Below are 22,914 nucleotides of genomic sequence, written 5' to 3'. Positions count from 1 at the left end.
TACTGTATTCGTTACTGTAGTGGTTGGTTACTGTACTGATCACTCTATTGGTTACTGTACTGGCTACTTTACTGGTTACTCTACTGGTTACTGTACTGGCTACTATACTGATTACTGGCTACTGTGGTGATTACTCTACTGGCTACTGTACTGATCACTCTACTGACTACTGTACTGATTATTCTAATGGCTACTGTACTGATTACTGTACTGGCTACTGTACTGATTATTCTACTGGTTACTGTACAGGTTACTGTGCTGATTACTGTACTGGCTTATGTACTGATTACTTTAGTGGTTACTGTACTGGTTGGTTACTTTACTGTTTACTCTACTGTGCTGATTATTCTACTGGTTACTGTATTGATTATTGGTTACTGCACTGGCTACTTTACTAATTACTGTACTGGTTACTGTGCTGATTACTCTACTAGCTATTGTACTGATTACTGTACTGGATACTGTACTGATTATTCTACTGGCTACTGTGCTGATTACTGTACTGGCTACTGTGATAATTGTACTGGCTACTGTACTGATGATTCTACAGGCTAATGTCCCGATTACTGTACTGGCTACTGTACTGATTACTGGTTACTGTACTGATTATTCTACCGGCTACTGTACTGATTAATGGTTACTGCACTGGCTACTGTACTGATTACTGGTTACTGTGCTGATTACTGTACAGGCTACTGTACTGATGATTCTCCCGGCTACTGTGCTGATTACTGTAGCAGTTACTGAACTGGATGCTGTACTGATTAATGTACTGGCTACTGTACTGGTTACTGTACTGTACTATTATGCTACTGGCTACTGCACTGGTTACTGGGCTGATTACTGTACTGTTAACTGTAATGATTACTGGCTACTGCACTGATTACTCTACTGGCTGCTGCACTGATTACTGTACTGGCTAATTTACTGATTATTCTACTGGCTACTGTGGGGAGTGCTGTACTGGCTACTGTACTGATTACTCTACTGGCTACTGTACTGATTACTGTATTCGTTACTGTACTGATTACTGTAGTGGTTGGTTACTGTGCTGATCCCTCTATTGGTTACTCTACTGGCTACTGTACTGATTACTGTACTGGCTACTATACTGATTACTCTACTGGCTACTGTGGTGATTACTGTATTGGCTATTGCACTGATTACTCTACTGGCTACTGTACTGATTACCGTGCTGGCTACTGTACTGATTATTCTACTGGCCACTGTGGTAATTAATCTACTGGCTACTGTACTGATTACTGTACTGGTTATGACTACTGTAGTGATTATTCTACTGGCCTATGTGGTGATTACTGTACTGATTACTGTATTGGCTACTGTACGTATTACTCCTTCTGGCTACTGTACTGATTACTGAGCTGGCTACTGTACTGATTATTCTACTGGCTACTGCACTGATTACTCTACTGGCTACTGTACTGATTATTCTACTGGCTACTGTGGTAATTAATCTACTGGCTACTGTACTGATTACTGTACTGGTTATGACTACTGTAGTGATTATTCTACTGGCCTATGTGGTGATTACTGTACTGATTACTGTATTGGCTACTGTACGTATTACTCCTTCTGGCTACTGTACTGAGTAGTGTACTGTCTGCTGTACTGATGATTTTACTGGCTACTGTACTGATTACTGCACTGGCTACTATACTGATTACTCTACTGGCTACTGTACTGATTACTTTAGTGGTTACTGATTACTGTACTGGTTGGTTACTCTACTGGCTACTGTACTGGTTACTGTACTGATTACTGGTTACTGCACTGCCTACTGTACTGATTATTCTACTGGCTACTGTGCTGATTACTGTACTGATTACTGGCTACTGTACTGATTACTTTACTGGCTACTGTACTGGCTACTGTACTGATTATTTTACTGGCTACTGTACTGGCGACTGTACTGATTGCTGTACTGGCTGCTGTACTTGTTACTGTACTGATGGCAAAAGCGTGCTGATTCCCTGTTCACACTTGTAGCAAGAGAGTGTCTGCTACTGTAAATGATTAGAGTATCGATCATCAGATCACTGATTGAGTCCCCCCTCACTATGGTGAGTGAATAAGTACGGGAGCAGTATAAAATGATAAATTCTTATTAATAAATGATGTGTTAATAGTACATGCTTTACTTGTCTTACTCTGCATTTTACATTTCCTCCGTCCTCCATGTTACAGAGGATGAAGACTAGCCAGACCACCTGCAGCGAAGGAGAGCTTTATGGATGGACGCTTCCACAGACAGCGTCTCGAGGGGGACTCTCTGACCCAGACGTAAGAGCCTGAGAATCATGGGAGATGTAGCACAGAAACACGTCTTCGCTGGGAATGCCAGCCTCCAGCATCCCGCCCTGCCCACCCTACGGAATGATCCATAGCCAAAATGTACCTTTCAGTTCAAACCTCTGCCCCAGCCGCTTATTTATTTTACGTTAGAATCCTCATCCCGGTCCCACCCCTGCACCATCCTCTCCTTCGCCCTACCCACAAACGCTGCAACAGCATTACAATAGCCATCATCTCTCAGTCCCAACCTTGTATGAACCGGGTCCCCTTCCAGCCTCTAGCTTTTTCTCAGCCTCAACCCTGCTCATCTTCACTCTGTCACTCCACAGCTAAGCTGTCTCTCTCCGCCTCTGAGCGTCAGACTACCCAGCCCCTACTGCTCTGCTCGTCCCCCTCTATCTCTCCCTCTGTGATCGTGCACAGCCCCCGTCAGCCAGAGAGGAGCACTGAGCATGCTCAGAAGATACGCACTAAAGCCTGCGTCACTAGGCAGACGGGGAGGGGAGGAGGTGCTGGAGAACGAGGCAGCAATTGGAGGAAAGCAAGGAGGGGGAGAGAGCAAACAGACGCAGTTACTGTGCGTATCTTCAGCTTCAGCATCAGCATCAGCACTGCTGCTCCATGTCTTGTCACCGGAAAAGGACTTGGATGAAGAGGATTTTTCAAAAAACATTGACACAAACGGCTATAACTGCCGCAACCCTTTTAGACACAAAGACGAGCTCTCCTCACCTAGCCACAAGTGCTCACAAGCTTGCAACGAAAGGAGTAGCTCTGCCAGGCATGGCGTAAAAGACAAGAAAGGTTTCTGCCTGAGACCTTCAGCTAACATGGGAAACCAGGAGGCTAAGCAGAGGAAAGCTGCTGCTGCAGGAGCATCCGAGGATGGAAGCAACCCCATTTTTGAAGAGGGGTGGAGAGGGGGAGGGGGAGAATCAACAAAGAAAGGTGCAAAAAAATCTCACAGACACGGTGGAAAAGGAGGAGGATGGGGAGAGCAGGATACAGGGGGAGGCAAGAAGAAAAACAAAACGGAGTCCAAGTCATCTGTTTTTTCCATACGGAAGCGGAAGAGCAACCTCAAGGATAAAAGAGGAGCACATTTGTCAACAACTGGCTCAAAAGAGGATGTTTTGGAGTCTCAAAATGATGATCTGGTCAGTATTCCCTCTGTGGGCACCAAAACACCAGACCTGTCTGCAGACGAGCTGGGGCAGTCAGACAACGAGCTTTTGGTGGGACATGTTACTTTCAGTGATGAGGAAAAAAAAGTGGATGCAGAGAAAAAGGACGGAGGAAGATTAAAAGGACAGGAGAGCAAGCAGCTGGAGCAGCAGCAAACATCAACAGAAACAACGTCCCCTGCAGAGGAAGGAGTGCAGAAAGGAGGTAGCTCGGGGTCAGACACAGATATCTACAGTTTTCATTCAGCAGCTGACCAAGAAGACCTGCTGGCAGACATCCAGCTCACCATCAGGCTTCAGCAACAACAGCAGCAGCAGCAGGACACGATTAGCTCGATCCCAGGAGGGGAGAGTGCGCTCAGCTGGGGAGTACGAGAGGAGGAAAGACAGCAAGGTGGCGGAGTAGAGGTAAACTTAACCCCCCCGGAGCTGCTAGACCTGACCCCAGAGTTAGAACTGGGATCTGATGCACTGTCATTCCTAGAGACAGAACAGCTGTCCACTTCAAGACAGAATGGCCTCACACCAACCCTGGATGTCTTCCTCAATGGAGCAGAGGAGCAGAATGACAAAGGGCAAGACCAGGAGAGGAGAACAACAGCGCAGAAAAAGGAAATTAGGGTCCAGCAGCAAAATGACAGAAAAGAGCGAAGAGAGCCAGAAGCTCATGCTTTTAAGGGCTCTCTTTGTGCTGCCACAGGGACAAAGGACCGACATGCTCTTGTGCAGTCGCCTCCCCCTTACACAGCCATCACCATGGTGATGGATGGGGGGGCAGCTTTTAGTCCTGTCACCAAGACAACCAGTGCCAATGGCTTCTCTGATATTCCAGCCTCATGTGAGAGCTCAGTGGAACTCCCAAATGAAAAACAAGAGAGACAGAAAGGACTTAAAGAAGTGAGGAACAAAGGGGGAAATAGGCTGGAGTTCTGTTGTCTTTCATCAGATAGGCACAGTGTTGGATCCAGTAGTTATAAACTGAGAGAAGGCTTGAATTCAGTCCCTAAAGAAAACGAGGCTCAGCTCCCAGGTATCAGGATTGCTGCTGACTCGCAAGACGACTGCCTGAGTGCTGAAGATCAACCTGACCAGTCTGAAGCCACATCAACCAGTATCCCTCTCCTGTTCCAGCAGTGTAGGAAGAACTGTGTCTCCTTCACTCAAGCCTCGCACCAGGAGAACCCTCCATCAGCCACACGGCTCAAGAAGTCCCCCCTGTCCTCTACTGTCTCCAGCGCCTCCTCCAGCCCCACAGTCAAACCCTACCCTCCCATCTGCCCCTCCTACATCAAGACCACCACACGTCAGCTTAACTCCTTAGGACCCTCTCCATCACAGTCTCGCTCCCAAAGCCCCCTGTCCCAGCGCAGGGCCAATGACAAGGTTCTCAGGTAAGTGGGGCTGCTTACTTTTTTCTAATTTTTGTATCTTTGTTGACTTTAAATACTTTTCTAAACAGACGCCGGTTTTGTTTTACTTTCAGTAGGAGATTTACAAGGGAAGGGGACATCCTTATTGTCGTAAAATTTATGGACAAAGGGGTATTTTCCTGACTGGCCTGTTGAAATGGGGGTCAAAATACAGCAACAGGATCATTTTCACTAAAAGACCCCATTGTCCCTATACTGACTATAACTTGATATGATAAGTTGTATTATAACATGGACAACCCCTTTCCCAGAACCCATTGCTGTATTTAGCCAAGCGATGCACTGTACGTCAGCCATTTCAGCAGGACAGTAGCTGGATGCTGCACTGCACCAGGGTAGACTCAAATAATTGATCGGGGAGAAAAGGAATGCTAATTCATATTTATTTACATCTGAAACTTTAATGCAACAAAGGCTCGAAAGTTGTATTCAGTTGGGCATGTGATCCCTGACAGTGTCCTACCTTTTCTCATATCATTCCTCTCTCTGCTTTTTGGCTTCTTTGTTGACAAAGATATTTCAAATAACCATTTGATTTGGCTGACTTTCTACCAGAGCCACAGCTGAACGCCGGCAGGCCCGCAGACCGCGTTCTCACAGCCTCTCCAGGCCCGTCAGCCGCTCCGCTGACTGGACTGACGAGCTCGAGCTAGACAGAAGGCTGAAGCACCGAGGGGAGGACAGCGAAGGGTCTGGTGAACTGGGGGACTACCTGAGGGGTTATGGAGGCTCCGAGGACAGGCTAAGAGGGGGCAGCCAGCCGATTTACGCTACCAGAAGGTCTTCCTGTGGGCAAAGCTTCAACTGCAGCTTTCAAGATGTCTTTATTGGTAAGTAGAGCTCTGGGTTGGGCCAGCTGGTCTGACATGGTGTGTTGGACGACTATCTTGGAAGCTTTGAACCATCTTCCCAAACCCATTCTGAAGGCTCCCTGTGCATGACACTGAGTTTTTTCCAGCTCTGTAGTTCTGCAGTGATGTAGCTGTGCTCCAAGCTCTCTGAGAAGGGGACTAGTGAGAGGAGAATTTAATATGGGCATCAGTAAAGGGATCTTAATATTAGTTTCAGACCTATTCAGTTCGGAAATGAAACTAATTCACATAAACCATAGAGGTAAATTTATCTATATATTCAAATGGCAAAATAACCTAGCACCCCCCACCCCCCCACCCCGCTTAGGTTTACAGGTCCTTTCTCAGTTAGACCCAGCAGATGTGAGAGATGTGGATGTAAAAAAAATTCCTTTGGTTGTAGCTTGGTTTGATTTAAGTAGACCAGGTAGTAGTTCAAAGGTGCTGCTGAGAGCCTTGAAGCGAGAGCCTTTACCAAACATATAACTCATGTCAGCTGACTGTGAACATATTATATTGTTACATCTCATAGTAGCACCTTAGCATGCCATTGAGTAGTTTGTTGACATACTAAATGGAGGCAAAGGCAGTATCACATCCTAACAGGACCTGGCCTAATTACTGTAGTATCCATGTTTCAAGTACATATTTAGCACCATGGAGCAAAGCACGGACCAAATCTACAACCAGCCATGCAAAGCTGATACCCAGAATAATATAGCATCAGATACCAGAGTAAAATACCATCATATACGAGAAACATACAGAATCATATACCAGAATAATATAGCATAATATGCCAGAATAATATAGCATCGTATACCAGAATAATACAGCATAATATGCCAGCATAATCTAGCATCATATACCAGAATGATATAGCATCATATACCACAATGATATAGCATACTATGCCCGAATAATATAGCATAATATTCCAGAATAGTAGCATCATATACTAGAATGGTATAGCATAATATGCCAGAATAATATAGCATCATATACCAGAATAATACAGCATAATATGCCAGAATAATATAGCATAATATAGCATCATATACCACAATGATATAGCATACTATGCCCGAATAATATAGCATAACATTCCAGAATAGTAGCATCATATACCAGAATGATATAGCATAATATGCCAGAATAATATAGCATAATGTGCCAGCATAATATAGCATTATATACCAGAATGATATAGCATACTATGCCAGAATATTATAGCATCATATACCAGAACAATATAGAATAACATGCCAGGATAATATAGCATCATATATTAGAACAGTATAGCATAATATGTTTGGAGTCAGTGGCGTGCTCAGTCCTCTCTGTAGTTAAGTAATATATTTGTTGGGTGCTCTTTGGTCCAAGGTTAGTAGTTTCGGATGAGAAAAAGAGAACAAATCTATCTGACCAAGGCACTTCGTGTAATTAAGTGCCTTGGTCAGACAGATTTGTTCAATTTTTCTCATCTGAGTATAGCATAATATGCCAGAATAATATAGCATAATATGCCAGAATAATATAGCATCATATATCAGAATAAAATAGCATAATATGCCAGAATAATAGCATCATATACCAAAATAATATCGCATCATATGGCAGAAAAATAGAGATTGATCTAGCAGAATAACATAGCATAATATGCCAGCATAATATAGCATAATATGCCAGAACAATATAGCATAATATGCCAGAATAATATAGCATCATATGCCAGAATAACATAGCACAATATACCAGAATAATATAGCATAATATGCCAACAAAATATAACATTATACACCGGAATGATATAGCCTACTATGCCAGAATAATATAGCATCATATAATATAGAATAATATAGCATCATATATCAGAACATTATAGCATAATATAGCATCATATATCAGAATAATATAGCATAATATGCCAGAATAATATAGCATCATATACCAGAATGATATAGCATACTATGCCAGAATAATATAGCCCAGAACAATATAGCATAATATGCCAGAATAATATGGCATCATCAAGCCAGAATAATATAGCATCGTCTAGCAGAATAATATAGCATAATATGTCAGCATAATATAGCATCGTATACCAAAATAATATAGCATCATATACCAGAATGATATAGCATCATATGCCAGAATAATATAACATCATATATAAGAATAATTTATTATACTATGCCACAATAATATAGCATAATATGCCAGGAGAAAGTAGCATCACATACCAAAATATTATAGCATCATATGCCGGAATAATATAATATAGCATTATATACCAGAATGATATAGCATACTATGTCAGAATAATATAGCATCATATATCAGAACAGTATAGCATAATATCCCAGAATAATATAGCATAATATGCCAGAATGATATAGCATCATATGCCAAAATAATATAGCATCATATACCAGAATGATATAGCATAGTATGCCGAATAATATAGCATTATATAGCAGAATGATACAGCATACTATGACAGAATAATATAGCATCATATACCAGAACAATATAGCATAATATGCCAGAATAATATAGTATCATATACCAGAACAGTATAGCATAATATGCCAGAATAATATAGCATCATATATCAGAACAGTATAGCATAATATGCCAGAATAATATAGCATCATAAAGCCAGAATAACATAGCATCATCTAGCAGAATAATATAGCATAATATGTCAGCATAATATAGCATCATATACCAAAATAATATAGCATCATATACCAGAATGATACAGCATACTATGCCCGAATAAAATAGCATTGTTTACCAGAATGATATAGCATACTATGCCAGAATAATATAGCATCATATACCAGAACAATATAGCATCATATACCAGAACATTATGGCATAATATGCGAGAATAATATAGCATCATCTACCAAAATAATGTAGCATCATATGCCAGAATAATATAGCATAATATTCCAGAATAATATAGCATCATATGCCAGAATAATATAGCATACTATGCCCGATAATATTGCATCATATAATAGAGAATAATATAGCATCATATATCAGAACATTATAGCATAATATGCCCGAATAATTTGGCATCATATATCAGAATAATATAGCATCATACACCAGAATGATATAGCATACTATGCCCGAATAAAATAGCGTTGTTTACCAGAATGATATAGCATACTATGCCAGAATAATATAGCATCATATACCAGAACAATATAGCATAATATGCCAGAATAATATAGCATCATATTCCAGAATAATATAGCATGATATTCCAGAATAATATAGCATCATATGCCAGAATAATATAGCATCATATATCAGAATAATATTGCATAACATGCCCGAAGAAAGTACCATCATATACCAAAATATTATAGCATCATATGCCGGAATAATATAGCATCATCTTGCAGAATAATATAGCATAACATGCCAGAATAATATAATATAGCATTATATACCAGAATGATATAGCAGACTATGCCAGAATAATACAGCATCATATACCAGAACAGTACAACATAATATACCAGAATAATATAGCATCATATATCAGAACAGTATAGCATAATATGCCAGAATGATATAGCATGATATGCCAGAATAATATAGCATCAACTAGCAGAATGATATAGCATAATATGCTAGCATAAAAAAGCATCATATACCTAAATAATATAGCATCATACACCAGAATGAAATAACATACTATGCCCGAATCATATAGCATTATATACCAGAATGATATAGCATGCTGTGCCAGAATATTAGAGCATCATATATCAGAATAATATAGCATAATATGCTAGAATAATATAGCATCATATACCAAAATAATATAGCATCATACACCAAAATAATATATCATCATATACCAAAATAATATAGCATCATATACCAGAATGATACAGCATACTATGCCCGAATAAAATAGCATTGTTTACCAGAATGATATAGCATACTATGCCAGAATAATATAGCATCATATACCAGAACAATATAGCATCATATACCAGAACATTATGGCATAATATGCGAGAATAATATAGCATCATCTACCAAAATAATGTAGCATCATATGCCAGAATAATATAGCATAATATTCCAGAATAATATAGCATCATATGCCAGAATAATATAGCATACTATGCCCGATAATATTGCATCATATAATAGAGAATAATATAGCATCATATATCAGAACATTATAGCATAATATGCCCGAATAATTTGGCATCATATATCAGAATAATATAGCATCATACACCAGAATGATATAGCATACTATGCCCGAATAAAATAGCGTTGTTTACCAGAATGATATAGCATACTATGCCAGAATAATATAGCATCATATACCAGAACAATATAGCATAATATGCCAGAATAATATAGCATCATATTCCAGAATAATATAGCATGATATTCCAGAATAATATAGCATCATATGCCAGAATAATATAGCATCATATATCAGAATAATATAGCATAATATACCAAAATAATATAGCATCATATACCAGAATGATATAGCATACTATGCCCGAATAAAATGGCATTGTTTACCAGAATGATATAGCATACTATGCCAGAATAACATAGCATCATGTATCAGAACAATATAGCATCATATAACAGAATAATATAGTATCATATGCCAGAACAATATAGCATACTATGCCCGATAATATTGCATCATATAATAGAGGATAATATAGCATCATATATCAGAACAATATAGCATAATATGCCAGAATAATTTGGCATCATATATCAGAATAATATAGCATAATATGCCAGAATAATATAGCATCATATACCAAAACAATAAAGCATCATATGCCAGAATAATATAGCATCATATTCCAGAATAATATCGCCTCATATGCCAGAGTAATATAGCATCATATATCAGAATAATATAGCATAATATGTTAGCATAATATAGCATCATATACCAAAATAATATAGCATCATATTCCAGAATAATATAGCATGATATTCCAGAATAATATAGCATTATATGCCAGCATAATATAGTATCATATACCAAAATAATATAGAATCATATGCCAGAATAATATAGCATGGTATTCCAGAATAATATAGCATATGCCAGCATAATATAGCAGAATAATATAGCATGATATTCCAGAATAATATAGCATCATATACCAGAACAATATGGCATAATATGCAAGAATAATATAGCATCATATGCCAGAGTAATATAGCATCATATATCAGAATAATATAGCATAATATGTTAGCATAATATAGCATCATATACCAAAATAATATAGCATCATATTCCAGAATAATATAGCATGGTATTCCAGAATAATATAGCATATGCCAGCATAATATAGCATCATATACCAGAATAATATAGCATGATATTCCAGAATAATATAGCATCATATGCCAGAACAATATAGCATACTATGCCCGATAATATTGCATCATATAATAGAGAATAATATAGCATCATATATCAGAACAGTATAGCATAATATGCCAGAATAATTTGACATCATATATCAGAACAATATAGCATAATATGCCAGAATAATATAGCATCATATATCAGAATAGTATAGCATGATAGGCCAGAATAATAAAGCATCATATATCAGAATAATATAGCATCGTATACCAAAATAAAATAGCATAATATACCAGAATACTTCCATGAAAGCTGTACACCACTAGGGTACTAAGATTGTCTTTGGGTCATGTTTGACCCTAATACACGTGTGGTTCATGTGACCCTATAAAAACGATTGGTGTCCACTGATTAAATGCAGTCTTTCTTCACCGTGAAGAGGGAAAACGCAGATGTCCAAAGGAGTTGAATCAATTGCAACTGGACTTGGTATATATCCGTGAAGCAAACGTTGCCTCACAGTTTCCAAAGCATCGTTTGCTACGGGATGACACTCTCCACAGTAGGACCAACGTCAGCCCAGACCAGATTTGCCAACTACTGGACCTTTGCCTGAACACTACATATTTCCAATTCAGGGGCCAGTTTTACAGACAGAAACTCGGCTGTGCAATGGGCTCACCAGTATCTCCCATTGTGGCCAACTTATATATGGAAGAGGTAGAACACAGGGCCCTGAACTCCTTCAGAGGAACACCTCCGAGCCACTGGTTCAGATATGTGGACGACACATGGGTCAAAATCCAAACACAAGAGGTGCAAGCGTTTACCAAACACATCAACTCAGTGGACAAGAACATTAAATTCACAAGGGGAGACGTAAAGAACAACAGTTTGCCCTTCTTGGACTGTGACGTCCACCTTGGGGAAGACAGGAGCCTCCACATTGGGGTTTACAGGAAACCTACACACACAGACCAATATCTACTTTTTGACTCACACCAGCCTCTCGAACACAAACTGAGCGTCATCAGAACTTTGAAACACAGAGCTGACAATGTGCCCAGCAGCACTCAGGCCCAACGAGAAGAACACAAACACGTGAGGGGAGCTTTAAAAACCTGTGGCTACCCCAGTTGGACCTTTGTGAAAACTGCAACACGGTCCAGAAAGACCAACCAGGTGAGCGACAAGGAGAAAAGGAACAGAAGGAATAGCACAGTCATCCCGTATGTTTCTGGGGTCTCCGAGAACAAACACCACATCCCGGTATACTTCAAACCCAGCATCACACTCCGACAAAGACTGGTTCATCCCAAAGACCGTGTACCACACTTCCGGAAAAGCAGTCTGTTGTATGCTGTACAATGCAATGAGGATTGCACTGACCTATACATAGGAGAAACCAATCAACCACTACACAAATGGATGGCCCAACACAGGAGGCCAAACTCCTCAGGACAAGACTCAGCAGTGTATCTACACCTAAAGGAGAAGACACACTCCTTCCAGGACAGCAACGTGCACATTTCGGACAGAGAAGATGGATGGTTTGAAAGAGGGGTGAAAGAAGCCATCTATGCGAAACTGGAAAAACCATCCCTCGACAGAGGAGGAGGTCTGCGACACCACCTATCTCCACTTACAATGCCGTCCTGTCATCTCTACCCAGGAGACTCAAGAAGCCTAGCCTCCAAGAACAACAGTCGGTCACTAACGGCTCCAACGACTCTCATGACCACTGAATAATGAAGTCGAAACTAACACCCCCAACGACCGTCGCTGCTAAACAAATGCAAATCAATAGCTCCGATGGCGACGGACGCGGCCAAACATCGGTACACAAAAGAGCCACGCATATCTATGGCTCTGTTAGCGACGGGCGTTGGTAAACATCGGGACACAAAGAGCCATGGACATCAATAGCTCTGACAACGACTCCTAGAGGATAAGTATCTGAGTCTCATCAGCAGCCAGTCAGACTAGCTTGGTCTAGTCAGAAAGGCACGAACTGAGGAAGCCTCTTGGATGAGAGGCGGAACGTCTTCACGGATATATACCAAGTCCAGTTGCACTTGATTCAACTCCTTTGGATAACCATGACCTGGATGAATGAGAACGTTCACAGACACGAAAACCCAGATAGTCCCACAGTTTGTGGTGAACTTCAGGCTGTTTCTCCCTGCAAAATAGATTTCAGAATCAGAAACAATTTATTGTCATCTCAGTCATGTACTTTCATACACAAAAGAGACGAAATTTCGTTTCTCCCAGCCCACAGCATTTCAACACAAAAGACAAAAAACACATATCCAAAAGAAAACGACAGCACCAACAACATACAAAAACGGAGAGAACAAAACAAAACAGTCAACAACACAGTCCATTCAGTAAATCTGCAACACAGTCCAAAAATGTCACTGTCCAGAGAACGAACGCCAGCCAGGATGACTGTCCGCATGGGCTAGCAGTTAGCTTAGCCTGCCCTGCATCCGCGTCCTGTCGGACCGCCCTCAGTGTTTCCTCTTCGGGCCCAGCTCCAGGCACGGCCGTGGTCCCTCGGCCCACAGGAGGCCGCCACAGACCAGGCTCTCCCAGCCGATCCAACACCAGCTCTCCACACATCAAACGAAATCGACTATCACAGACATAATTCTTCACACGATGACACAAACTCAGACGCAGACCAACACATGGATAGAGACGCTGCATAGGCGGAACTGGCGGAGGCCGCCGCAAACGTGAGTTCGCGCCGCCATTTTGAAATGAAGATTTGGGGTTAAAATTAAATTCAGTTGCTTTGATTTAGAGGTTTAATGAAGGCAGGTCATAATGACCCTTAAGACCAGGGTCAGAATGTGTGAACAACACAAGGGTTACTGGCAGACACAGTCAGCCTGTCTATCAAGCTGAATGTTTGGGGGATTGTTTCAGGGACTGTTTTGGTGACTGGGAGAATGGGTGACTGGGTGAATGTTTGGGGAACTGTTTGGGTGACTGTTTGGGTAAATGTTTGGGGAACTGTTTGGGAGAATGTTTGGGGGACTGTTTGGGTGAATGTTTGGGGAACTGTTTGGGAGAATGTTTGGGAGAATGTTTGGGTAAATGTTTGGGGAACTGTTTGGGAGAATGTTTGGGGAACTGTTTGGGTGGCTGGCTGTCAAATTGACTGGTAACGGGGCGCTTCCGTAGCCGAATGGTTACAGTGCATAGCACGTGGCCACATGATTAAGATGTTGCCGGTTCGAATCCAGTCGGCGACCTTTGTTGCAACTCATCTCTCTCCCCCTTTTCCTGTTTGTCCCCACTGCGCTATCCAATAAAGGTATAAAATACCAAAAAAAAAGAGAAAACAGAAAACCTCTTTAAAAAATTGGCAGGTGATACTACGAACGCAGTTGCAGTGGGACCAAAGGCAGCAGCGTTCCACGGGAAGCACACTCAATGATGCTGGAAGTAGAGCAAGCAAACCAATCACAAGACACAAGATAGTCTGAAGGTGGCGCATTACATTCTGCAACTCCATCACGTGGTGCTCATGCTGCAGCGCTATGTTTGATGGTAAAGCCTTGTTCCCACCGGATGTTCTTACCAGATGTTCACCCCAGATGTGATGATGCCAGGGCAGAAGGGTCAGAAGCGTTCACTCACTTGCAAGTGAACATACTTTGAAAACAATGTTTTACAATGCATAAGTAACTGAACATAGTCTCTAGTTACAGGAAGTTCCCGGGTTACGAACACCCGACGTACGAACTCCTGTACTTATGACCCGAACTCCGTAAAGTCTATTATTAAAAAAGTAAAAATTCGAGTTACACACAATGGTTCGTACTAACGAACGGACGGACTACCAAAGATGTAAGTGTAACGGGGGCAGTCCTATGCTGGTCAGCCTGCTGCACGCCCGTCACTCTCATCAGTAGCTCTGCGTTGTGTTCTATTTTCGGTGGGGTCCCAGGTGTTGTGGGGGCCCTCAGTTTCTCATCATCATCATCATGATTGTAATATTTGCTAGTAATATTTGATTTGCTAATGTCCCTTACGGCTTTCCGTAGCGCCACAACAAAGTCACGTGATGTACGTAACAACGTCAGTCGGAATCCGTTCGGTGAATAAACACCCAGCATGAGAGAAGTCGTCCTTGCTTTATTAATGTTATAAGTTAACATAGCCAGAGGGCACAGATCATTACATGGTGTCAGAGTAGCGGAGTTTAAATACCCAATATGGATTCGTACGCCGTTCCAGCTCCACAGATGGACTGGGAATCGGCGAACTTACCTGAAGCATGGAGACGATTTCGACAAACAACGGAGCTAATGTTCAAGGGCCCCCTGCGCGGGAAGAACGAAGAGGAGAAATGCAGCTACCTCCTGCTCTGGATAGGGGAAAAAGGGCGAGATGTGCACAACACTTGGACACTCAGCGGAGAACAAGCCAAGAAGCTAGAAACGTACTACGATAAGTACACTGAGTACATCACCCCCAAATCAAACCCGATTTATGCCAGATATAAATTTCATGAAAAGATGCAGGGAGAGAGTGAATCCTTCGAACAATTTGTAACTGAGCTAAAGCTCCTAGTCAAAGACTGTGGCTACCCAAATGCCGACGAGATGGTCAGGGACCGCATCGTGTTTGCCACCAACTCACCCAGAGTGAGAGAAAAGCTACTTAGCCAGGGAGCTGAGCTAACGCTAGAAAAAGCCTTAGATGTAGCCCGCTCACACGAGCTAACAAAGCAACAGCTAAAGTTTATGGGCCAGGGCAGCACACGTGAAACGGTGCACGCAATAGGCAGAAAGACTTACAAACCGAACGCACCCAAAGCAGCTAACGCTAACTTCAGACAAAGGGAGGGTAACGTTAGCACCGCCGCCAGGGCGTGTAGCTATTGTGGAGGGCTACACGCCGCTAAAGCCACTTGCCCAGCTAAGGGTAAACAATGCATTAAATGCAAGAAGCTCAATCATTTTGCTAAAGTATGCAAGTCTAGCTCCCAGGGACAGACAAGGTACTACCGCGGCACAGTACATGCCGTCGGAGAGAACCCAGAAGAGTACACCACTGACAGAGAGCAGGAAGAACTGTACTTCGACAACATTACAGTGGAGAGCACCGCTGTGGGAGAACAGACAGAGCTGTACATAGAGTGCATCTCAATAGAGAACAACGGAAAAAGCAACGAGCAGGCTTACGTAGAGGTTGGAATTGGCACACCTCCACAGAAGGTAAAGTTTAAACTAGACACTGGGGCACAGGCCAATACTATTCCCACCAACCTGTTCCAGGCGCTGTTCAAAAATGTGACACTGAAACCAGCAATACACAGACTCACTGAATATGGAGGAGGCGCGCTGAGCGTGAAAGGCACATGCAAACTCAAATGTAAGTACAGAGACAATGCAATGATGCTGGACTTTTACGTCATTGACACAAACGCCCCACCAGTCATGGCAATGAAAACATGCCGTGACCTAAACTTGGTAAAAGTAGTGATGGCTGTGAGCGAGGAAAACAATGTCACATCACAGAGCATAATGGATGAGTATGCAGATGTTTTCCAGGGAATAGGAGAGTTCCCAGGCGAGTGCACCTTCCACGTCACACCAGATGCAACGCCGGTCGTCTGCCCACCACGCAGAATCCCCATCGCCCTACGCAGCAAACTGAGGGACGAGCTTGACAGCATGGAGAAAGGCGGCATAATCTGTAAGGTAACAGAACCCACAGAATGGGTGAACGCACTCGTCATTGTTGAGAAGCCAAAGACAGGCAAACTTAGAGTGTGTTTAGACCCCAGAGCTCTTAACAAAGTGATACAACGACCTCACTACCCCCTCCCCACGCTGGAGGACGCCACCACAAAGCTCGCTGGAGCTGAGTACTTTAGCGTGTTAGACGCGCGGTCAGGCTATTGGGCCATCAAACTGAGCACTGAATCCTCAATGTTGACGACATTTAACACAGTGTTTGGCAGGTATCGTTTCCTCAGACTGCCATTCGGAATCGTGTCCGCTCAAGACGAGTTCCAGAGACGCGTGGATGAAACATATGAAGGATTGGACGGTGTGACGGCCATAGTGGACGACATACTAGTGTTCGGCAAGACTAAAGAGGAACATGACCAGCGTCTCAGAGCGATGCTGAAGCGCACAAGGGAGCGAGGGGTGAGGCTCAACCCCGACAAGTGTCACATATGCGTGTCCGAGGTACGCTACTTCGGCCACACGCTCTCACACAAAGGCATCAAACCAGACCCACACAAGGTGAAGGCGGTCAAGGACATGCAACCCCCACAGAACAAAGCAGAGCTGGAGACAGTCCTCGGCATGATCAACTACCTCGCCAGATTCGCTCCACACCTCTCACAGATAAACTCACCCCTCAGACAGCTTCTGAAACAGGACAGTGAGTTTGTGTGGGATGCAGTCCACGACAAGGCGTTCCAAGAGATGAAGAATCTCATTACACAGCACCCAGGTCCAGTACTCTCATATTTCGACCCGCAGAAAGAGCTGCGACTCCAAGTGGATACATCCAAAAGTGGCCTTGGGGCTGTCATGCTCCAAGATGGCAAACCAATTGCCTATGCGTCCAAGTCACTCAACAGCACTGAAGAAAACTACGCACAGATAGAGAAGGAGCTCTACGCTGTGGTCTTCGGCTGCAAGAGGTTCCACGAGTACATGTACGGACGAAAAGTGATTGTGGAGTCAGACCACAAGCCTCTGGAGGCAATACTAAAAAAGCCACTGGCAGCAGCACCACCCCGGCTGCAACGGATGATCCTGGCGCTCCAAAAATACGACATCCAAATCATCCACCGCCCCGGTAAGGACATACCGGTGGCCGACACACTGTCACGCAAGTCAATAGAACACCACGACAGTGACCTACAGGAAGGGATGGAGGCCCAAGTGCACACAGTCCTCAGCAACATCCCTGTGAGCGACACAAGACTCACAGAAATCAAGCAGGAAACAGCGCAAGATCCACAGCTCACCGCACTCAGACGAGCCACACTCACTGGCTGGCCAGACACAAAGAAAAAGTGCCCGCCCAGCATCCAGGAATACTGGAACCACAGAGCAGAAATCTCAGAAATGGACGGTATCCTGTTCAAAGGTGAGAGAATCATTGTCCCCCAAAAGCTTCGCAAGGACATGATACAGCGCATCCATGCCAGCCACCTTGGCGTGGAAAAAAGCAAATGCCGAGCAAGAGACTTACTGTTCTGGCCTGGCATGGGGAAACAGATCGAGGATGCGGTAGCAGACTGCAGCATATGCCAAGAACGGCGCAGCGCAAATGCAAAGGAACCAATGATGTCACACGCCATACCCGAGCGGCCGTGGCAAGTGATAGGCACAGACCTATTCACATGGAACTCACAGGACTTCATAGTCACTGTGGACTACTACTCCAGATTCTTCGAGCTAGAAAGACTTTACAGCTGCACCTCATCTGCCGTCATCATGAAGCTGAAAGCAGCAATGGCTCGACACGGAATCCCCGAGACTATCATCAGCGACAACGGTCCGTGCTACAGCTCTGGTGAGTTCCGCAACTTCTCACAGACATGGGGTTTCTCACACACCACCACAAGCCCCCACTACCCACAGAGCAACGGCCTCTCCGAGAAGACTGTCCAGACGGCCAAACGCATCCTGGACAAAGCCAAAGCTGAGAACAAAGACCCCTACATGAGCTTACTGGAGTATCGCAACACACCGGTGGACAACCTGAAATCACCGGCACAGCTACTGATGAGTCGGAGGCTGCGGTCCATTCTCCCATCAACAGCAAAACACCTGCAGCCACAGATCGCCAGTCAGGAGGATGTTCACAAAAGGAGAGAGGTATGTCAACAGCGCCAGCAGGCATACTACAACCGAACAGCCAAACCTCTGCCCCACCTGCCCGCAGGCACACCAATCCGCTTCCGGCAGGAGGATGGATCCTGGAGACCTGCAACTGTGGAAAGACCAGCGAACACAGACAGGAGCTACCACATCCAAACCAAAGAAGGTCAGATCTACCGACGCAACCGTCAACACCTGCGACAAAGCAGAGTGAACACTCACACTACACACACACACACTTCACAGCAGACTGTTACCAGCGCTAACAACAACACACAAGCCCATCAGCAAGAGCATGCTGAACCTCCAGACACGAACAATCAGCGACAACCAGACACACAGCCTGGTTACACCACGAGGTCAGGTCGCACGGTCAAACCAAGACAAATCCTTGACTTATGAATGTAAAAAAAAAAAAAAAAAAAAAAAAAAAGATGAAATGTTATTACGGTGTCACATTTAGACAGGGAAGGAAATGTTTTACACTACTTTGTTGCAGTCCAGTTATATAAGAGTTCCATTTTCATATTCTTTCTTATTAAGATTGTATTCGTTTATAAACGTGCTCAACGTGGTCTGTATCTCTGCAGAGAAAGCAGCACTTTTCAGAAAAAGGGAGATGTAATATTTGCTAGTAATATTTGATTTGCTAATGTCCCTTACGGCTTTCCGTAGCGCCACAACAAAGTCACGTGATGTACGTAACAACGTCAGTCGGAATCCGTTCGGTGAATAAACACCCAGCATGAGAGAAGTCGTCCTTGCTTTATTAATGTTATAAGTTAACATAGCCAGAGGGCACAGATCATTACAATGATCAAAGAAGGGGGGGGGGACACACAGGACTCTATTTGGCCCACCTTGCCATTTAATTTGGTTTCAAACTCTTCGACAAACGTCCAGTCCTCCAGCGGGAGCGGTGTTTCTTACGGACGTGGGGGTCGAAGTTCAACCACTACCCGGACTTCACTCGTGTGCGTTAGAAGGAGAAACCGTCCACGGGACTCCGATGTAAGAAAGGATAAACAAGTATTTTATCCCACAGCTTGCAGTATCTTCTTACAGGGATACTCAAAGTTACGTTCTCCTCAACCAGCAAAAAAAACTGTCCTACGGTAAGAAACACGTGTGGCTCGGCTCGATCGCTGCTTGACACTCCCCCCACAAAACAAAAAATGGCCTCTCCCGCGTTCCCTCTTCCGTGTACCCACAAGACCTCTCTCTTAAAGCGACAGTACACGTATATGACGGTCGTTGTAAAACATACATAAAAGTAAATAATGACATAAAATAAAATGTAGTAAACACAAATAACAGCACACAGACAGGATTTGGTGATATTTCATACTCAAACAAAATAAAATAAAAACATAAATTTTAACCTGGTTACATAAGGTTGATGCTAGATCCAACCGCCAATCACGGACGTGATTGGCTGTTGGTTAGGGTTTAAACTCTTTGAATGTCCATTGTTAGCGAGCGTTAACGTTAGCTGTCGTTACAGTACGATCTGGCCATGTTAAGGCCAGTTGTAAGCTAGCGAGCTAAATGTTTCAGTGCGCATCGTTGTTTCAAGTCAGTGCGCTTCGAGGTTCCGCGCTGTCTATTGGCCGACGCAACAGCCAATCACGGCTACTTCCGTGCCTACACCCCGGGTGAGACCCAGTAGGGTGTCTGCGTTGTTAGGTGAAGCGTACCGGGGCCGGGAAGGCGGACGGGGAACAGGAGAACAGATTGCTCTCATTTAGTGTCTTAAACACACCGAACAAAACTAACGTGGTCCGTCGATGCTCAAAACACCGCGCGTTTTAGGCGGTTCGCCGGCTCGAGGGAGAACAACGCCGCGCCGTCGTCGCCATTTTATGTTGTGTGCGTTGTGTTCTGATGTTTCGTAATCAGCGCGTGGATCTGGTGCGCGTGGATCTGGTGCGCGTGGATCTGGTGCGCGTGGATCTGGTGCGCGTGGATCTGGTGCGCGTGGATCTGGTGCGGGTGGTGCGCCGAAGGAAAGCAGAACGACCACGGCTGAAACGGAAGTGGAAATACTAAAGCGCTCAGAGAGAGAGAGAGAGAGAGGTGACACGCAGCCCCGAGCGGGCTCCGGTTCCTGGCGTCAAACGGCCTCCTCCGGTCGCGGCAGTGGCAGGTGGGGAGTTTGAAATGTGACACAGGTTTCTGTAATCGCACAAAGCTGAATCAGTTGATCCGGATGCAACGTGGTATGCTGGTTCTCCTACCTGCCTTGCGGAGCATGCGTCACGGCATGGCTCTGACTCTCTCTCTCTCTCTCTCTCTCTCTCTCTCTCTCAGTTATGAACACTGCACCCTAGTTACACGTCTTATCAGTACTGCACGATTATGTGTTAGGAGATACTGTGGCGTGTTCGGCTTCACCAGGGGGTATTAGTGTTAGTTGTACATAGTTGGGGAGATGTTTTGCTGTTCCGGGGGGTGGTACACTGTTGCCGGGTCAAGGGTTAGTGGGTCGGGTCTTTGGAGAGAGAGGCGACCCGTGAGTCGGGTTTAATGGCGGTCGGTACTGCGGCCGACAACAGCCGTGAATAAAGCAACGCTCAGTGTCAGGTTTGAATTGTGTTTTAATAGCAGTAACTCTACAATACATCCTATACACTAAGACAAACATTTGACTAATTGATGTTTTCATACCGATACACACATTCTCTCAAGTAGAAATACTGTGATATGTTACATTATTATTACTGCATTATTATATTTACAACATTTTAGATAAAATATATGCTATTTACTAAGACAAGCATTTGACTAAGTAAAATCATAACTGATCCGACTTGCATACAAATTCGACAAAAGAACAGACTCAACAGCGGAACTGGTTCGTAACCCGAGGACTACCTGTACTTAAAACATTATTAATCTCCCTCTCATGTCGGCAGTGACATTGGGCTGTCTTTTTAATCCAGCGAATAGACTTGATGTTGCCATCCATATTTTTAAAATCCCCGCGTTCCCTCAGGCTTGGTCGGGCGTGTCTACAGACACAATTGGCCGTGTCTGCGGGTGGGAAGCCGGATGTGAAGAGGTAGGGTAATTGGCCAAGTACAATTGGGGAGAAAAGGGGGGGGGAATAAATAAAATAAATTTGAGTTCAAAGAGTTGATTAACAACTGAGTTCATTAACAAAAACAACAATTACCAATTTTATAAACATTCTGCTTCAATAAAACTGGAAGATGGAAATTACAATGAACTTCAGTAGTGCATTTGCGGTGTCCTGCTTGCAGCATGCCAAGAAACAACGTTACAAGGTGCCTCAATCGTCACCTCTCATAGCTTCTATCACTCTTCCCCATATCTTCATGCTGTGGCTGATCACCTTCATACCTCTGTAGTTGCTACAGTTCTGCACATCACCCTCGTTCTTGAAAATCGGCACCAGTATGCTTCTTCTCCACTCCTCCTCCTCCTCCTGTGTAGACTGTGGCGACGCCATCGGAATTAGCCATCACATATCTAGTTAAAAACCCCACTGCCACCTCTCCTAAACACCTCCATGCCTCCACAGGTATGTCATCAGGACCAACCGCCTTTCCACTCTTCATCCTCTTCATAGCTGCCCTCACTTCCTCCTTGCTAATCCACTGAACTTCGTGATTCACTATCCCTACATCATCCAGCCTTCTCTCTCTCTCTCTCTCTCTCTCTCTCTCTCTCTCTCTCTCTCTCTCTCTCTCTCTCTCTCTCTCTCTTCATTCATCTGCCCTTCAAAGTACTCCTTCCACCTTCTTAGCACACTCTCCTCGCTTGTCAGCACATTTCCATCTCTATCCTTGATCGCCCTACCTTGCTGCACATCCTTTGCAGCTCGTTCCCTCTGTCTAGCCAATCGGT

The 22,914-nt window shown here is 43.7% G+C and overlaps 1 protein-coding gene across 1 annotated transcript in view; it reads left to right on the top strand.

Annotated features, from left to right (window-relative positions):
• Positions 1–3,143: 3,143 nt before the first annotated feature.
• The window catches only part of fmn2b (formin 2b), a 174,414-nt gene continuing 154,643 nt past the window's right edge, over positions 3,144–22,914 (top strand). The window contains exons 1-3 of the mRNA XM_056296803.1: positions 3,144–3,529; positions 3,569–4,888; positions 5,483–5,757. Of these exons, the coding sequence (XP_056152778.1) occupies positions 3,144–3,529; positions 3,569–4,888; positions 5,483–5,757 (1,981 nt within the window). The remainder of the gene's footprint in view (positions 3,530–3,568; positions 4,889–5,482; positions 5,758–22,914) is intronic.

The sequence above is a fragment of the Lampris incognitus genome, chromosome 17, assembly GCF_029633865.1.
Source record: "Lampris incognitus isolate fLamInc1 chromosome 17, fLamInc1.hap2, whole genome shotgun sequence".
Lineage (NCBI taxonomy): Eukaryota > Metazoa > Chordata > Actinopteri > Lampriformes > Lampridae > Lampris > Lampris incognitus.
Note: the sequence above shows the minus strand (reverse complement) of the source record. Positions and strands in the feature narration are given on the sequence as shown.